The following is an 18201-nucleotide window of genomic DNA, read 5'->3' on the forward strand; positions in this document are numbered from 1 at the left end:
TAGAACAATGAATGCAGCTATCTGATTGGTTGCCATGGGTTAGTGCCCATGGGCAAATTTTCCCAGCATTGATAAATGACCTCCACTAGTCCCTTAGGAGAATGAATAGTGCAGCAACTTCTGATCTAGTTCCCTTTAACAGTGTGTAACTCCCAGTCACCTGTTTTTCTCCACATACCTGTATCTTCCTCCTGCCCAGGCCCGGATTTGTGGAAAGGCCACCAAGACCGGGGCCTAGGGTGGCAGGATTTAAGGGGGCGGCATGCTGCCCAACCACACCCACATTGGTTCAAAAATACTGGGGATGCGTAGGAGATACAATCGTTTTTTAAACTTCCCTTGCACCATTGCTCCGGTCCCAATAATGAAAATGAGTGCAAATAAGGCCCGGGCCTAGGGCGGCAGGATTTTAGGGGGCGGCATGCTGCCCAACCACAACCACATTGGTTCAAAAACACTGGAGGATGCGCTGGAGATACAATAATTTTTTTAATTCCCACGCGCCAATCCCCATTGCTCTGGTCCAGATGATGAAAATTTGCACAAATAAATGGGAGGGGACAGGGGCGACAAACGGCAGTGGGCCTAGGGGCACCCACTGCGTAAATCCAGCTCTGTGCTTGAGGATGAGAGGGGGTGTTGTGTCATCAGTGGAAGACCTCACAACTGAGATGGGGACCCAGAGGGGTGAGGGGGCCCCTGAGATGACAACCCCAGTGTGTCCCAGACCCCCCAGTCCAAAAATGGCAACACTGCTCTTGACAATAACAAATGGGTGCTTAATATATACTGTATGTTGTAATAATTGTGGCCATCTGAAATGTCATCTATGGCACAGAAATTATTACTAGTTTTATTATAAGACATGTAACACACCAGACCAGCAGTTGTGTCCTTGGTATCTAATGTCAAATGTTGCCCTTAATGAGGATCAGGGCAACCTGTCACCATTGGTTTCAGGTTCCACGGGAATGTTATGTGCACAGCATGTTAAAGGAGCAGTAACACAACAAATGAAAATATTTTAAAGTACTTAAAATTTAATGTATTGTTGTCCTGCACTGGTAAAATTGACGTTTGCTTCAGAAACGTTACTATAGCTTATATAAACAAGCTGCTGTGCAGCCATGGGGGCAGCCTTTGAGTGTGAAAAAGGCAAAAGTTACTTAGTAGATAACAGAAAAGTTCCCATTGTATTCTACAGAGCTTATCTGTTATCTGCTTTGTAAACCTGTAAAACTTTGACTTTTTTGGTGTTACTGACCCTTTAAGGCAGGCTGCAGCTTCATACTCCACTATGACAGCACATAGAGCACCACTGTTTAGACAGAGAATTGACAAATCACCCGTGACCTAAAAGAAACAGTAACACCAAAATATGAAAGTGTTTTAAAGTAATGAAAATATCATGTAGTGTTGCCCTTCACTGTTAAAACTGATGTGTTTGTTTCAGAAACAATTTCATTTTTTGATGTTACTGGTCCTTTAAGAGTTTAAGATTTGTTAAAATATTGAAAGAGGCAAAGGAGAAAAGCAAATAATTTCCAAACAAATGAAAATAAAATCCAAGACCAATTGAAAAGTTACATCAATAACAAAGATGAAAAATGTAAATAAAATATGGAAATTATTCAATTTTATTTGCTACTAATTTTTTTCTCTATCTGATGTTTCAAACTCAAACCTCAAATTGATTTCAATTTAAAAAAGGCAATAAGGATTGTGAGAAGATTTAGATACACTAACGCCCAATTTGTGTTTGCAGTATTACACAGAGCATTATGTAGCCCCCTTTGCCATTTTGTTCTTTTCCTTCTAACGTTTACATTTAGCCATGGCGTCACATGAAAACCTGCTCCATCCAGAGGCACTGCTCCTGAAACATGATTAAGTAGACTTGTTATTTCAAGCTTGTAGGTGACTCACTGCCTGTTAACAATGGGTTTTTATGTCTTTTATAAGAGATAACAGATTCCACCAATCAGATGTCTTTGGCTTTACGTCAGAAGCTAATTCAATTTTCATTTTACAAACTGAGCCATGAATAGATCAACAAGAGAAGCACATTAAGCAGACTTCAAATAATATTTACTGAATTATATTACGTATCCCTAGCTCACATAAACTATGATATATAAATATATATATATATATAATTTTTTTTTTTTTTTTTTTTTAGAAGATATATTCATTTGGATAGATAAATATATACAAATAAAACATTGCAGCAATTTGTTTCAGTGTCAAGGATTAGGTAGGGGGCGCTGCTGAGACTGAAGGGAGAAGGTGAGACCTTTAGGCAGTGTGGCATGTCACAGCAGGCACTGGCTGTGTCCACAGAACACAAATGGAAAGGCAGAAACAGGGAGACGAGGGCGTAGTCGGCTGGAACAGGTGCAGAGTGAAGCAGGACGGAGCGGGTGAAGGCCAGGACCAGACTGGACAGGACAATGAGGGTGTATATGGGGGGCAGACCAAGAGGATGAGAATGGACGGTGCAGAGTACAAGACAGTGGGAGGACAGGATACAGAAGGACACTGGAGCAGAAGGAGACTGGATAGCAAGATAGCAGGGGAGGACTGAATAGCCAGAGAGGACTGAAAAACTAGAGTAGACTGGAGCAGAGGGAGACTGGAGCCAGGCCCGGATTGGCAATCTGTGGGTTCTGCCAATTGCCAGAGGGGCTGCTATAAGGTCTCATTGAAAGTCAGTATTTTGTGGGCTGGTGGGGGCTGTTTGGGCCTCTATGTGGGCTGAGTGGGCCTCTGTGTACCTGAAATGCCAGGGCCTAATTTAATTCTCAGTCCGGACCGGACTGGAGCAGAATAGCAATAGGAGCAAATAGCACTGGAGCATGAGAGAAAGAGAGAAAGAGAGAAAGAGAGAGACAAGGGAAGCTATAAAACAGGGTTCAAGGCAGAACAAGACAGGAAGCAGGAACAGGCAAGGCAAGGCAAGGTCAGTACAAGGTGAAGTCAGGGAAAGGTACAAGGTGGAATAGGAAATGAGAAAAGGCAAGGTAAGGTTCAGAGCAAGGTGAAGGCTGGGAAGGAACAAGGTAGGATAAAACAAGACAAGGACAGGCAGACCAATGCAAGGAGGAATAACAAGGAAAGAGGCAAGAGCTTGAACAACCTAGTTAGGGGCGCTGCCGCAGTACTAGGGAGACCATGTAATGCTCTGGAAAGGAGTGTTCTGAGGGCTGGCCTTAAATAGGGCAGAGTCAGCCCTGATTGGCTGATTGCAGCAGCTGGGCTGGGGCTGCAGAGGCCAATTAGGCTGCAGCTGGGCTGGGGCTGCAGAGGTCAGGCAACACATAGCGAGCAACCCTACAGGCTGCTCACCTGGCCAAATAGTTAAGGTAACAAGCCAGAAACCCAGCAATACCTGACATTCGTTAATATTATTGACTTTATGAAAATCAAGACAACGTCATCTGAGTTCATCTGAAGGTGTTTTCTCTGGCACCTGACAACCTTATTTTTGCCTCAAACAACAATCCCCTATACCACAACAAACATATTAAATACATAAATCTCCATACATATATAATGTATAATAGCTAGTTTAATACAAGATCATTTTTACCAGGCAGTAACCAATCAGAGACCTGAGGGGGGGGGCACATGGGCCATGACTGTTGGCTGGAATCTGAGCTGCATGCTGAGGATCAATTGCAAACTTACTGAAAAGTTATGACATGTGGCCCCCCTTCAAGTCGCTGACTAACTCAGCATTAGAGAGTGTTCTGGCTATTATGTTTGACATTCAGTCACTCCAGCCTTTAGATATTATATTTTTGGCTAACTAACTATATGAGAAACATTTTTAACTTTGCACAGCTTATCTATTTACCTAGTTTTTTTTTTTTTACACTGAACTGTTGCTTTAAAATAAAAGACCACCGTGTCTCCAGAGAGATAGTAAGGATAGAGGAGAATACATTTACTATAAAGCAGCTGACCTTACAATTATAGTTTATGTCAAAAACATGCATGAAATCAGTGTCCAGTTCCATATATTGTTGTTGACTAGGACCCAAAAGCAAAGAGTGGAGAGAAACTGTTAGAGTTAATATCCGTAGGGCAGGCAGAATGACGTGCAAGGTAAGGGCAGGTTGGAGGTGAGAGGGCGCCTACATGTCTCCCCCTGCCCGCCCATTTTGAACATTTTGAGTAATGCCTAATGCAGGCAGCATTCCATTCAAAGCACAGTCCATGGTTCTCTACTCTCCAAAACACAATTTGCACAATGTCCCAAGCAGTGACTAATCAATGTTTTTTTTTCACCTTGCACATTGTGAATGAGGCCTTTAGGCTAGAAATGCTACAATATCTTTTTGTTTATTTATATAGCAGCCCTTTAGCAAAGAAGATCTGTGCCTCCAAATATGTAACTTGTCCTGTCTTCTTTTTTGCTCATTCACAACACATGCTCTGTGCTGCTGGAACTTAAAAGATAGTCTAGCTTGGTCCTAGAATTTGAACTCCTGTGGCCAGCTTTGAATGGATGTATAATTTTTGTTATATGTCTGCTGAACCTCTGGGCTGGTAGGTTCACTACATACAATCCAACATAGGGTAGGATTTATTTTGCCTTTAACTCCTTTATTTTTTAGTTGACCTATAGATATTAACAGACTTGCAGTCATATAAAACAATGAATACTGAGTGGATACATTTGGCGGGTGAGGAGAGATGTGCTACAATGTAATTTTAATTGTAGAATAAACAATTGACTGTTATACTTCTTATAACACAGATTATTATGTTGTTTAAGAATCATAATTGGTTTTTGTAGTGCTTTCTTCATGGAGTAATTTCGAAATTCGAAGTTTTTTTACTTTGAATCCTTCACTCGAGCTTAATAAATGTGCCCCCTAGTGATGAGAGAATTTGTCCGAAAAATTCACGAAACTGCAAAAAAAAATTGCGCAAAATGCATTAAAGTCAACTGGTATCCGAATAATTTTAATGATCGACACGCACCGTTTTTTTCGATGCAGTTTTATGAAAACATTTGCAGTCGCGAATCCATGCCTGGTGAATGAATTTGCTCATCACTACACACACCTTGATAAATTCTGCATTTACACAGCTGTTTACACAATTTGTGTTGTTTCCATTTGTGTGTGTGTGTGTGTGTGTGTATATATATATATATTTATCTGTGTAAACAGCATAATCATCTGTATGACAGCTGTGCTGCCTCATATATTTCTAGTCATCCTATTTGCCTGTATTTACAACTCTAGTATGTTAACTCTGAATAATTTATTGGACTTCAGAGCTGTGGAGACAACAGAATTCTGTAATCTGATCCACAGCAGGTGCCACTGTAGCTCTGTTTCGGAAGGTCCTGTTAGCTGCAATATGACTCCGTTGTCCCTTATCCAGGCCCGGATTTGTGGAAAGGCTACCAAGACCCGGGCCTAGGATGGCAAGATTTTAGGGGGCTGCATGCTGCCCAATCACACCTATATTGGCCAGTAATCTAACTAGAGGGGTACGGGCCCTGGCGCGGGACTTGCAGCCGGGCCCGCCCCCCTCCGTAATCCCGGAAACGGCCGAAGAACTCAGTGGCGCACAAGCTGCCGGGGGGGACCTGAGGGCAGGGCAGCCATCGGGGGGGACAGGGGGGGTGAGTAGTAGGGGGCCCCAAGGGTAAGGGGTGCCCCGGCCATGCCACACTTACTTGATTAGCCGGGCCCCCCATCTTTCTGAGAGCTGGCCACCAATTTTCTTATAATGTGGGGGGGGGCCTGGCCACCAATTTTTTTTTCTCATGTGGGGTCCTAGCCACCAATATTTTTTATGGGGGGGCCCGGCCACAAATGTTTTTTTTATGGGGGGCCCTGACCACCAATATCTTTTTATTTTTTATTAACATGTGGTGGGGAAGGCGAACCTGTAGGTGGGGCTTGCGGTGGGCGCAGCCCAGGGGGCCCAGGAAATTATTCGTATGGGGCCCTGGGATTTCTGATGGCGGTCCTGCCTGAGGGGGTGCGGGTCCTGGCCCAATCGCACCCCCTGCTCCCCCGGTAGTTACTTCACTGACATTGCCTCAAAAATACTGGGAATGCGCAGGAGATACAATAGTTTTTTAAACTTCCCTTGCACCAATCCCCATTGCTCTGGTCCCAATAATGAAAATTAGTGTGAATAAAAGGGAGGGGACAGGGCAATGAACTGCAGTGGGCCTAGGGGTAACTGCCCCCAGCCCTGCCCTTATCAATTTAAAATAAAAAATATGTCACATAAGAGTTATTTCAATCCCTTGCTTTTTGGTTGATATAATGTTGCTCAGATGCTGAACTGCTGCAAATCAAGGCACATAGTCCCTATGGTGAGAGAAATTTCTATATAGGGGGGACGCTTACAGCCACCCCTTACAGTACAGAGCAGCTAGATATGTCTGCTGGTGTAACTTTACATTCTAAACGGTCATTTTCCCCAAACTTTTCCTTAATCTGCATGAGAAAAAAAATTAAAACGTCTCAAATCCAGAACACAAAGGGACTGGTCGTCGTCCAATCATAGCTCAGGCAGGCTCCAATCAGAAGGGCTTTTACATATCCTATTTGGGAAGCGTTAAAGTCGGGATGTCAAGTGAGGCAGCATTGGTGGTGTCGAGCTGCTCTTTCCAAGGAACTGACGAGCTTTCAGCCAGGTGACGCAGACTGGATCATTGATTTTTGATTTCCGAGCGATTTTTTCTTCAGCTGTCAGAAAGAAAGGGCAGTTAGATATTACCTGGCGATGAACAATAGAGGCTGCTGCACTTAGCAGCTATCGCCAGGCAGCAGTGCGCTCCGGTACAACAGCTTCAGCACCACAGCCCTGGACAGCTCCACTCTCACCTCCAGTGTAACCCGTCTCTCAGGTTCTCCATAGCGAGAGAGTCTGTCCTTGTAACTCCCAGCAGTCTAAAGGGGAGCTCCGAACTCATTTGCAGCACATTACACAGGGGAAGGTACTTCCAAAACAGATGGGTCCAAAATATGTTTTTATTACTGCAATCATCGGGGTTTTCTGGAACGTCCATGGCTTCCCCAACCCCAGCCTTAAGCAAGGTAAGTCAATGATATCCCTTCACAGGGGAACACTGCCCACTGCAGAATGAACAAAAGTTTATTTTAAGCAACTGCCAAATTTATATTAAGTACACATTTCCAGTTCTGTTGTTGTATTTGTTACTGAAAACAACATCTGTCTGTGTGTCTGTTTATATTCTCTGCACTGCACCCTCTGATTCCTGAACAATATAGCACATAGAGGAGAATTCACCTTGGTTATTTTGTTTCAAGAGTCAGACCCAGAGAACATTTGGGTAAACCAATAGTTGCAATTATATTGATAAATAAACTGTAAACCAATGGACATTTTTGATGAATATATATTATAAAGTTGCTTAGAACGTGGATTTTCATTATGTTGAACGTATTGATATTGAACACTAAAAAAGCAAAGTGAAATGCACTAATAAAGCTTGACTGAAATGTGTAATACAATGAGCGTATGGTTATGTTGTTTTGTATGAAATGGGGGTATTTATTTGTAGAAAACTGACTAACCGGCAGAATATGGAGCAGATGCGGACTGTGGCTGGGAGACTGTAGAAAATGCAATGTTCTTTTTAATCTTATTAAAGTAATCTGATTATGGGGGATATAACTGTCTAGTAAACATTCCATATATCTCCAGTTTGAGGCATCAGTCCAATATTTTAGAAATTTGGGAGATATATGTAAATGGAGAGGCAGCAATGAGACCTACCAAATTGTACATATCAGTGGTTCACTAACTTTTACTTCATAATCATTACGTTTATGTTTTTTTTAAGCAATTGTTTTTTTCATGGATTTATATTTTCCAAAAAATATGCCAGAAATGAGCTTTACAAATGAGCAGAAATTAGCTTTACAAATGTAATAAGAATTTGTTCCCAAAGGACACAGTTTGTGCAAATCACACATTATAAAAATAAAATTGTAACTCAATTCGCACTATCCAACACAAATAATAATACAATTATATTCTGTGTTTAAAGCGTTTAACACAGGTGCATAGTGTATTGAGAACAAGTATAGCAAGTTCAGAGAGGACATGTCACCTACAGCGTGATTTATTTCCATGTCAGGGCACAGTAGCTAAATACTAAACCGCTATTCTTCTTGAAGAAGAAAATGTACAAGGTACATTTCACTTTAAAATTCAGGTATTGCATTTCTGACATGTATTAATGGCAATATCTCTTAAAGTAGAGATTATTAAAAGCATTCCTCCAAGACAGCAAATCTAAGGCATAAACTAGGCACCAGAGTTAAAATCAAAAGTAATTAATTCCCACTGTCTTTTAATACTTCTAAATAATACAATACCCTATTGAAAGCTGTTGTGACGTGTTGAAAAGTGTAGCCTAGCAGGCCCTGATACCTCAGTTTAAGCTCTTTATTATTGCCTAAACACTATATACAATCATGTACAGCTCTGATTACATTATTGCAGGTTGTTGACTGTCCATTTGTGCCATCTATAAATGTCGTCCTTATGGCAAAGCTCTTGGTCTGACAAAAATCATACTTGGAAATATGAAACATTATTTCAGCTTATGATATGGGAGAAATTAATGCTAACAGTTTTTTTAGTGCAGGTATGGGATCCATTATCTTGAAACATGTTATCCTGAAAGCTCCAAATTACAGGCAGGCCATCTCCCATAAACCAATTTTAATCAAATAATCCACATTTTAAAAAATGTAGACCTTTTTCTCTGTAATAATAAAACATACCTTATTGTACTTTATCCCAACTTAAGACATAATTCATCTTGGGTGTAGACATAGGGCAAAACGATCCTATTGGGTTTAATTAATCAATTTTTTTTGGAAACTTAAGGCATGGAGAGCCAAAATAAAGGGAAAGTCAACCCCCAATTAAAAATTTGCCTAATAAAAGAAAACATAATTCTAAACAACTTTCTAATATACATTTTTTAGAAAAATGTTACAGCTTTTAAAGTTATTTGTAAAAATAGTTGCTATTGAAAGCAGCATTTACTTAACTCCTGGTTGTTACTATTTAAACAATGTTGCAAAAGTATGAGTTCCCCATCAAAGACAGGTCTGTTAATCTGCTGCCTTGTCTTACGTTGTATCAACAGTTTGAGCCATCAGGGCAAAGAATAGAAAGGGACAAACACTGCTTTTAATAGCAATACATATACATAGAAGTTAAAAATCATAGAACATTTGTAGTTAATGAGTATTGCAAAGTTGCTTTTAATTACATTTTCTTTTATTAGGCAAAACTTAATTTTTTTGGTAGACATTCCATTTAAGGAAAGAGCCCTTGTCCAGACAACCCCAGGTATTGAGCATCCTAGATAACTGGTCCAATGCCTGTAATACTAGTTTCTAAGTGCCGCAGGCTGCTTGCTTTATTTGATTATAGTAAGGGTTGAGCAGCAAAAATGTTTACAATATAAAAGCTCCATGTTAAAATGCCCATAAAACAGGCGTAAAAACAAATTATCTAGATATAAGAAATTATGAGATAATTTAGGATGCTGTCTCTTGTCTCTCTTAGATAAAGCTGTACACAACAGGGAATTAAGCGAAGAGAGACCTCTGGAAGAACAGGTAAGGGAAATTGTCACAGTTCTTTACACCAGAAATTCAAAAAACAATCCTTTGGATTGAAAATGTTCCATTCACTTACATTCTGAATGAATTGTGCTAATGTTTGTACCTGTAAAAACTGACAGCGCTGCTGTCTCACTTAATGCCTGGGGCTTTAGCAACCTCTATAGTGCAATAGTCTTATAAGACGTATGGCAAGATTACATGCAGACGCTGCAGCATATTAATGCCACTTGCTAAAACAATAATTATTGAAGACTTGCATAGAAGATACAATGAAAGATTATAACAAAATAAAGGACTAGTAGCAGTTGCACTGTAAAACCTGAAGGACATGAAAAGAAGTCACTGACTCTAAAAATACTCTCAAAATGATTTATGAGCCGTTACTTAGAATTGAATGGCCTGGGCATGTTTCCTTTTTTTTCATTTAACTATCAATAATAACATTGTATACTTACCATATTGCAGAAAGGCAGCGTAAATGTATTTTAACCTGTAACAGCTTGATGGCACTACATTTTTTCCACACAATATGGGGCACATTTACTTAGCTCGAGTGAAGGAATAGAAGAAAAAATACTTTGAATTTCGAGCGTTTTTTGGGCTACTTCGACCTTCGACTACGACTTCGAATCGAACGATTCAAACTAAAAATCGTTCGACTATTTGACCATTCGATAGACGAAGTACTGTCTCTTTAAAAAAAACTTCGACCCCCTACTTCGCCAAGTAAAACCTACCGAACCTCAATGTTAGCCTATGGGGAAGATCCCCATAGGCTTTCTACGCTTTTTTTTTTGATTGAAGGAATTTCGTTCGATCGATGGATTAAAAACCTTCAAATCGTTCGATAATTAACCCTCGATATTCGACCCTAAGTAAATCTGCCCCTATGTGTGCAATTATTTTTGCATATATTCATTAATTCTCTTAGTGGAGATGCATCGTTTACCTAAGAACAGCTGTAAAGATGAGCATATATAGAGCCTTAAAATAAACCTTTTTTCTTTTTCTCTTTCAAAGATTGCAGAGGCAGGCACTGTGAGCAGAGGTGCAAGCAAAGGTAAGGGGGAGCTAAAACAACTGAAAGGACTGGTAATAAAACAGTAATAAAAGGCCAATGCTATATTGTGTTGCCATTTTGCAGAAAGCCCAGATATGCTAAAAAATGAGTCCTTTGTGGATGATCTTGGGTTTTTGATGTCAATGGCAGAAAAAGAGGGTAATGTGAAGAGAAGTGGAAGTGCAAGTGGTTCCTTTGGTGGGCACAGGGGTACTCTGGATGATGCAGATTCAACCAAGAACCAGAAGCCTGCTGAGTATTTTGACTCGACTAAAAGCATGCTGGATTATAAATATGAAGGTATTTTTATGGCTCTATTTCCTTCCCACGTGCATTAGTAGAGGTTATTATTTTATGCATATGCAGCTACACTGATTTTTTTTTTAGTAGCACTTTCTATTGCTGTGCTTTATTCTAGCCTTTTTTCTTATTAATGTCACCCAGGAATGCCTAACCAATGCCCATGCCCAACACCCGGATCATCGAGCAAGGATTAACATGTATTGATGTGTTGCACAATGTCAAATAAGCGTGGAGCACTTTGAATTTAACCAGGAGTCCTTTCTTGTAGATATATAATAGGAAATACTCATAAAACATCTTACCATATACGCACATTTTAAGTGATGCAGTGAAGGATGTACTGTATACTGTATTTATTTTACTTTATGACAAGATGCAGAGTACAGTATTGGTGAGTGCTGGTCAGTTCTCTCCTTGTTATGAGATTTAAGCCTTGAGGTGTGCAGAAAGATTGCATAATCAGGGCAAAATATGTATTTTCTTATCAGAGTAAATGCAGGTCAGACTAATAAGTAATCACAATTGATAATAATGAGCATGAAAGAGGATGCAGAGTAATCTGTTGTTTTAGCAACAAATAAGAATCTGAGAGAAAAAAAGAGTCAAACAGAAAGGCTTGGGTTGTGTTATGTTATTCATCCTTCCTAAATGGAGACTCCTACAGCATCTGTTCAATCTGGAGAGATACCAGTCTCTTAAGCAAACAGATCCTCTGCTTATCAACAAGAAAGTAATCTGTGCAGAGATTTCCAGCTTTTCTGAATATCCTATAAGGGCAACGAACATTTAGATAAGAAGTTTATTATATTAGTGGTACATTTATTATTGTCTGAGATGTGAAGCAGCTATAAATGTAATTTTGGAGCATAAAACAAAAAAGGATTGTATTTTAAGCTTTTAGAAGGCTAAAAAGAAAACTTAGGTCAACAGGTTTACATTTTGAACTACCACATTAAATACTTTTTGTATATTCTTTGTTTTTCCGTTTTTCATGTTAAAGATATACAACAAGTAAAATAATTACACCATTTTCATTGAATACACAATTTCAATCCCATTTCTCCATTGACAGCTTGTTGGAAGAAGAAAACATAGAGCAGTTGAGTAAAGGGAAGGGTAGGAGAGGGAAAAGGTGTATTGGCTTTTAATATTGTTGAGCGATCAATAGTCTGAACTGAAGACACCCTTGTAGGTTTATCAACTCAAGAAACCATAATGTTACCTGGGTGTTATATTTGTTCCATTCCTTAAATGTTGCAGTTATGCATTGAGGAATCTGACATCTGCGGTATAATCTCATCTGAAATGGTTCATTGTTAAAAAACGTATAACTAGAAATGCCAAGCATTTTAAGGATGGCATAGACTTATAACAAATTCTTATTGTCTCAATTGGTATGTTCTAGTAGATGATCCTGATGGCCTTCACCAGTTAGATGGCACCCCATTAACTGCAGAAGACATTGTTCGAAAGATTGCCACAAGAATATATGAGGAGAATGACAGAAGAGTGTTTGATAAGATTGTTTCAAAGCTTTTAAACCTTGGACTGGTAAGTGTGAGCTATGTTTAACACATTCATTTATTTACATACAGTCATATGAGAAAGTTTGGGAACCCCTCTTAATTCTTTGGAGTTTTGTTTATCATTGGTTGAGCTTTCAAAGTAGCAACTTGCTTTTAATATATAACATGCCTTATGGAAACAGTAGTATTTCAGCAGTGACATAACGTTTATTGGATTAACAGAAAATATGCAATATGCATCATAACAAAATTAGACAGGTGCATAAATGTGGGCACCCCAACAGAGATATTACATCAATACTTAGTTGAGCCTCCTTTTGCAAATGTAACAGCCTCTAGATGCCTCCTATAGCCTTTGATGAGTGTCTGGATTCTGGGTGGCGGTATTTTTGACCATTCGTCCATACAAAATCTCTCCAGTTCAGTTAAATTTGATGGCTGCCGAGCATGGACAGCCTGCTTCAAATCATCCCATAGATTTTCCATGATATTAAAGTCGGGGGACTGCGACGGCCATTCCAGAATATTGTACTTCTCCCTCTGCATAAATGCCTTGGTAGATTTTAAAGTCTGTTTAGGGTCATTGTCTTGTTGGAATATCCAAACCCTGAGTAACTTCAACATTGCGACTGATGCTTGAACATTATCCTGAAGAATTTGTTGATATTGGGTTGAATTCCTCAAATTTAACAAGGGCCCCTGTCCCTGAACTAGCCACCCAGCCCCACAGTATGATGGAACCTCCACCAAATTTGACAGTAGGTAGCAGGTGTTTTTCTTGGAATGCGGTGTTCTTCTTCCGCCATGCAAAGCGTTTTTTGTTATGACCAAATAACTAAATTTTTGTCTCATCAGTCCAAAGTACTTTGTTCCAAAATGACTGAGGCTTGTCTAAATGAGCTTTTGCATACAACAAGCGACTCTGTTTGGGGCATGAGTGCAGAAAGGGCTTCTTTCTTATCACCCTGCCATACAGATGTTCTTTGTGCAAATTGCGCTGAATTAGAACAATGTACAGATACACCATTTGCAGCAAGATGTTCTTGCAGGTCTTTGGAGGTGATATTTGGGTTGTCTGTAACCATTCTCACAATCCTCCACATATGTCGCGCCTGTATTTTTCTTGGCCTGCCAGACCTGGGTTTTACAGCAGCTGTTTCCTGATTCCATTCCTTACAGTTGAAACTGACAGTTTAAACCTCTGAGATAGCTTTTTGTAGCCTTCCCCTAATACTGAGCAATATTTGTTTTTAGATCTTTGGATAGTTGTTTTGAGAATCCTGTGCTGTCACTCTTCAGAGGAGATTCAAGCAGAAGCTTGCAATTGGCTACCTTAAATATTGTACTATTTCTCATGATTAGACACACCTGCCTATGATGTTCAAGGCTTAACAAGCTAATTCAACCAATTTGGTGTTGCCAGTAATCAGTATTGAGCAGTTACATGCATTCAAATAAGCAAAATTACAAGGGTACCCACATTTTTGCAGACAGTTTTTCCTATTTGATTTAATTTCATACAACTGAATACTGCTTCAATAAAAATCTTTGTTCAGAAAACACCAAGTCAAACATCTAAGTGATGTTCCTGGGAAATGAAAGACATACCACGGTTATCTTTTTTGTTAAAAGTGGAGTCAATTATTATGCAGGCTGAGAGGCTGAGACTGTATCTATAGCAAATAATCATTGAGTTAAATTAGCCTTTTGTCTGTTTAAAAAGGAGTGCAATATAAAAGATTTCAAGAAAATGAATTTGCCATACAACCAAGCGAATTTAAACTCGCTCCTATGACCTGTTGGTAGAGACCTCCTTCTACTTACATTGGAATTAACTCTTAGCATGTCACAGACCTCTCATGGCTATCCTTAGCCATTAACAAATAAAATGTATTAGCTCTCTCAGGTCTCTAATTCATGGTGTTTTAGTACCTACTGTTATTCTTGATGGATGGTATATTTATAGGGTTATTTATGACTCTTAAAGGAATAGTTCAGTGTGAAAATAAAAACTGTGTAAATAGATAGGCTGTGCAAAATAAAAAATGTTTCTAATATAGTTAGTTAGCCAAAAATGTAATATATAAAGGCTGGAGTGAACAGATGTCTAATAAAACAGCCAGAATCCAACTTCCTGGTTTCAGCTCTATAACTCTGAGTTAGTCAGCGACTTGAAGGGGAGCCACATGGTACATTTCTGTTCAGTGAGTTTGTAATTGATCCTCAGCATTCAGCTCAGATTCAAAAGCAACAGAAATGACCCATGTGGCCCCCCCTCAAGTCTCTGATTGGTTACTGGCTGGTAGCCAGGGTAACCAGTCAGTGTAAACCAAGAGAGCTGAAAAGCAGGAAGTTGGGTTCTGACTGACAAGTTACACATCCAGTCACTCCAGCCTTTATACATTACATTTTTGGCTAACTAACTATATTAGAAACATTTTTTATTTTGCACAGCCTGTCTATTTACACAGTTTTTATTTTCACACTGAACAATTCCTTTAAGTATTATGCTGAGATAGTGTAACTGTTTCACTCATTTGCTTATATGTTTTATGATTAATCTGATGCTTGAGGTACATAATGAATTGTGTTGCAATATATATATATATATTCGAGTATAAGCCGACCCGAGTATAAGACGAGGTACCTAATTTTACCTACAAAAACTTGGAAAACATATTGCCTGTAGTATAAGCCTAGGGTGAGAAAGTTACAGCAAGATCACTCCGCACACATTCACCTCCACGGTCTGTTTAGCTGGGTTAGAGGGATAGGTTAAAGGGGTGGTTCATCTTTACACAGGAGCGTGTGTTCTACTGAAGACCTAAAATGCTTTCTTCAAGTATTGGTGTATAGATAGACTCCGCTCTTTGTGTTGTTGGAATCGGTATGGCAGCACCCACTTATATCGTGGGACCCACTAGTCCCTTGGGATAAATATAGGATATAGAATGGCGGTGCACACTTGCGCTTCTTTATATCTGCAAAAAGAAAAAATGTGCTATAATGTAATACCGTTGGTATCAGTCGGATGGTTGATACAACTGGATCTACTCACATTCAATTAGAAAGGTAGCGTTCGTATATGTATGTATACTGGGGATCTCCTCCGTAGTTGTGCAGAGTATGCAGCTGTACGATCGCTCTGTGCAACTATCGGGTCCTGAAGTTTCTGTGCATTTAGCGTGTGGAGGCTACTGGGGATCTCCTCCGTGGTTCTTCCTAATGGAAAAAACTGTGCATAGTGAAGTACAGACAAGGTCATCAGCCAACCCGCACTGGGCTTGTACTTACAGGATATGCAGCTTTACGATCGCTCTATACAGATAAATCTCGGGTGTGCAGATGTATGATCGCTTTGTACAGCTGAATCCCGGGTCCTGCCGTTTCTGTGGCTCAGTATGTTCAGCGTGTGAAGGCTGCTGCTCCTTCTTTACAGGGAGGGGGTTGTCTGCCTCATGGAGTTTCTTTCCCCGCACTTTCAGTCTCTGATTATTTCAATTCCATACGCTGCAGTTTGAACTTTGCGGAACCCTGGATTCAGCTGTACAAAGCGATCATAAATCTGCACACCCAAGATTTATCTGTATAGAGCAATCGTAAAGCTGCATATCCTCTAAGTACAAGCCCAGTGCGGGCTGGCTGAAGACCATGTCTGTACTTCACTATGCACAGTTTTTTCCATTAGGAACAACCACGGAGGAGATCCCCAGTAGCCTTCACATGCTAAATGCACAGAAACTTCAGGACCCGATAGTTGCAGAGCGATCGTACAGCTGCATACTCTGCATAACTACGGAGGAGATCCCCAGTATACATACATATACGAACGCTACCTTTCTAATTGAATGTGAGTAGATCCAATTGTATCAGCCATCCGACTGATACCAACGGTATTACACGATAGCACATTTTTTCTTTTTGCAGATATATGACTCAAGTATAAGCCGAGGTAGGCTTTTTCAGCACATTTTGGGTGCTGAAAAACTCGGCTTATACTCGAGTATATACGGTAAGTGTAAATGAGCTGCAAATGGGTTAAATGTCAGGGCACAGGATACAGGTTTAAATATATATATATTTCCAGTGCCAAACACTGATATAACTGTTTTGGGTGCATTGGCCTGTGATCGGTGGACACACATCTTAATTTATTTCACTCAATGTGTTCCTTTAAAGATGAATCTTTTAAAGGGGAATCCTTTTTATCTTACCAGAGGGAGATGTTTAAAATCTATGTTCAGTACAAAAAAGTTACTCTTCCCTTAACTATACTTATTGTTAAATAAATGACATATCACTTATCAATCAATTACTATGGTACACACTCATTCAAGAAGAATCACTTCTCAGAAGTGCCTGAAATATAAAGAAAATGTTTAGGCATACAAGAACTAGTAAATTTCAGAAGTGGCTGATATACAGTGTCAGAAAGCAGCAAGCACTGACTACTCCTCTGCCTCCTGTGTGTCTTTGTTTAGATGAATGGCTGCTCATAATACATGTACACTCCTAAATGGATGATGGATATGCCTCTAGTTGCAAAATAAATGCAATAGCTTAGGTAATAGATAGACCCTGGTTGTTTTATAAATGATTTTACTGTCACTTCTATTGGAAAAAAGGCTGTTTCACTCTTTCCTTTAATAGAAAAGGATGATAGAGCTCTTATACCTTTAATTATCTTTTTAGACTTGAGTAGTTCAAAACCAGCTTTATTTATGGATGATTGATAATGTCAAAATACAAAAATTGCATCAGTTCTGCTAACCAATAGCATCTACTCAACTGGTAGTATATACTGGTCTGCTGTTTAAACCCAATTATCTGTTTAGTTGCTATGGGTTACTAGACAGAGCAAATTTTATTTCCATTATTATCTTACCCTGTTTGACTCATATTTTGCTGTAAAAGGAACTAATTCCCTGAATAGTCTATTACCATGTTGTATTGGAAAACTACAAGGTTGGAGGCTCTAGGTGTAGATGTTCTTGCTGTACAACTTTTGTATATGCAATAGATAATTATAATTATAATTATAAAGATTCTCTGTTCAATTTGATTAAAGATTAAAAAGAGCTGTATTTTTTTTTACTTTTACTTTGTACATAGCTGCTTGAAATATACTCTTCTTAGTGAAATCAACAGTTAAATGAGAGCTGAATTGGTGCTGAAATGAGCTTACATTAATGTAATCAGTCCAATCTGTCCTTTCAGATTACAGAAAGCCAGGCATACACGTTAGAAGATGAAGTGGCAGAAGTTTTACAGCAACTAATTGCTAATGAGGCTAAAAACCGTGAGAAGGAAGCAGGAGATCTGGATTATGCCGCTGTGAGATCAGACGTCTATGATGACGATAAGCAGGAGGGAAAAATGGTAATTTATTTTGCACATCTTTGGCAATGCTATATGGCTCTCTATGACGTTATTAGCCCCTGGAAATAATTACTTTATTTTACACCACTGCACAAGATGTTTTCTATAATAGCATGTGATAGTGCCCAGAAACTAAAATAGATGATAGTAATGATAGTAGGCATACTATTTAATCTCATTAAGCTCATTCTGTATAATATTAAACACCAAATTGACTGGGCTCATTATTATTATATGTGAAGCAGTTTGTGCTATATACCGTATACCAATTCTGTAAAGACCATAG

The 18201-nt window shown here is 39.3% G+C and overlaps 1 protein-coding gene across 5 annotated transcripts in view; it reads left to right on the forward strand.

Annotated features, from left to right (window-relative positions):
* Positions 1-6613: 6613 nt before the first annotated feature.
* The window catches only part of scg3.S (secretogranin III S homeolog), a 31804-nt gene continuing 20216 nt past the window's right edge, over positions 6614-18201 (forward strand). Inside the window, exons 1-6 of one of the 5 annotated variants that reach the window (XM_018255434.2) lie at positions 6614-7073; positions 9589-9641; positions 10668-10707; positions 10792-11007; positions 12419-12561; positions 17754-17915. In XM_018255434.2, coding sequence (XP_018110923.1) covers positions 6989-7073; positions 9589-9641; positions 10668-10707; positions 10792-11007; positions 12419-12561; positions 17754-17915 — 699 coding nt within the window. In that variant the 5' untranslated portion in view covers positions 6614-6988. Of the gene's footprint in view, positions 7074-9588; positions 9642-10667; positions 10708-10791; positions 11008-12415; positions 12562-17753; positions 17916-18201 lie in introns of all 5 variants that reach the window. The other 4 variants (XM_041588300.1, XM_041588302.1, XM_018255432.2 and 1 more) reach the window with 4 other exon arrangements.

Source organism: Xenopus laevis, chromosome 3S (assembly GCF_017654675.1).
Source record: "Xenopus laevis strain J_2021 chromosome 3S, Xenopus_laevis_v10.1, whole genome shotgun sequence".
NCBI classification, from domain to species: domain Eukaryota; kingdom Metazoa; phylum Chordata; class Amphibia; order Anura; family Pipidae; genus Xenopus; species Xenopus laevis.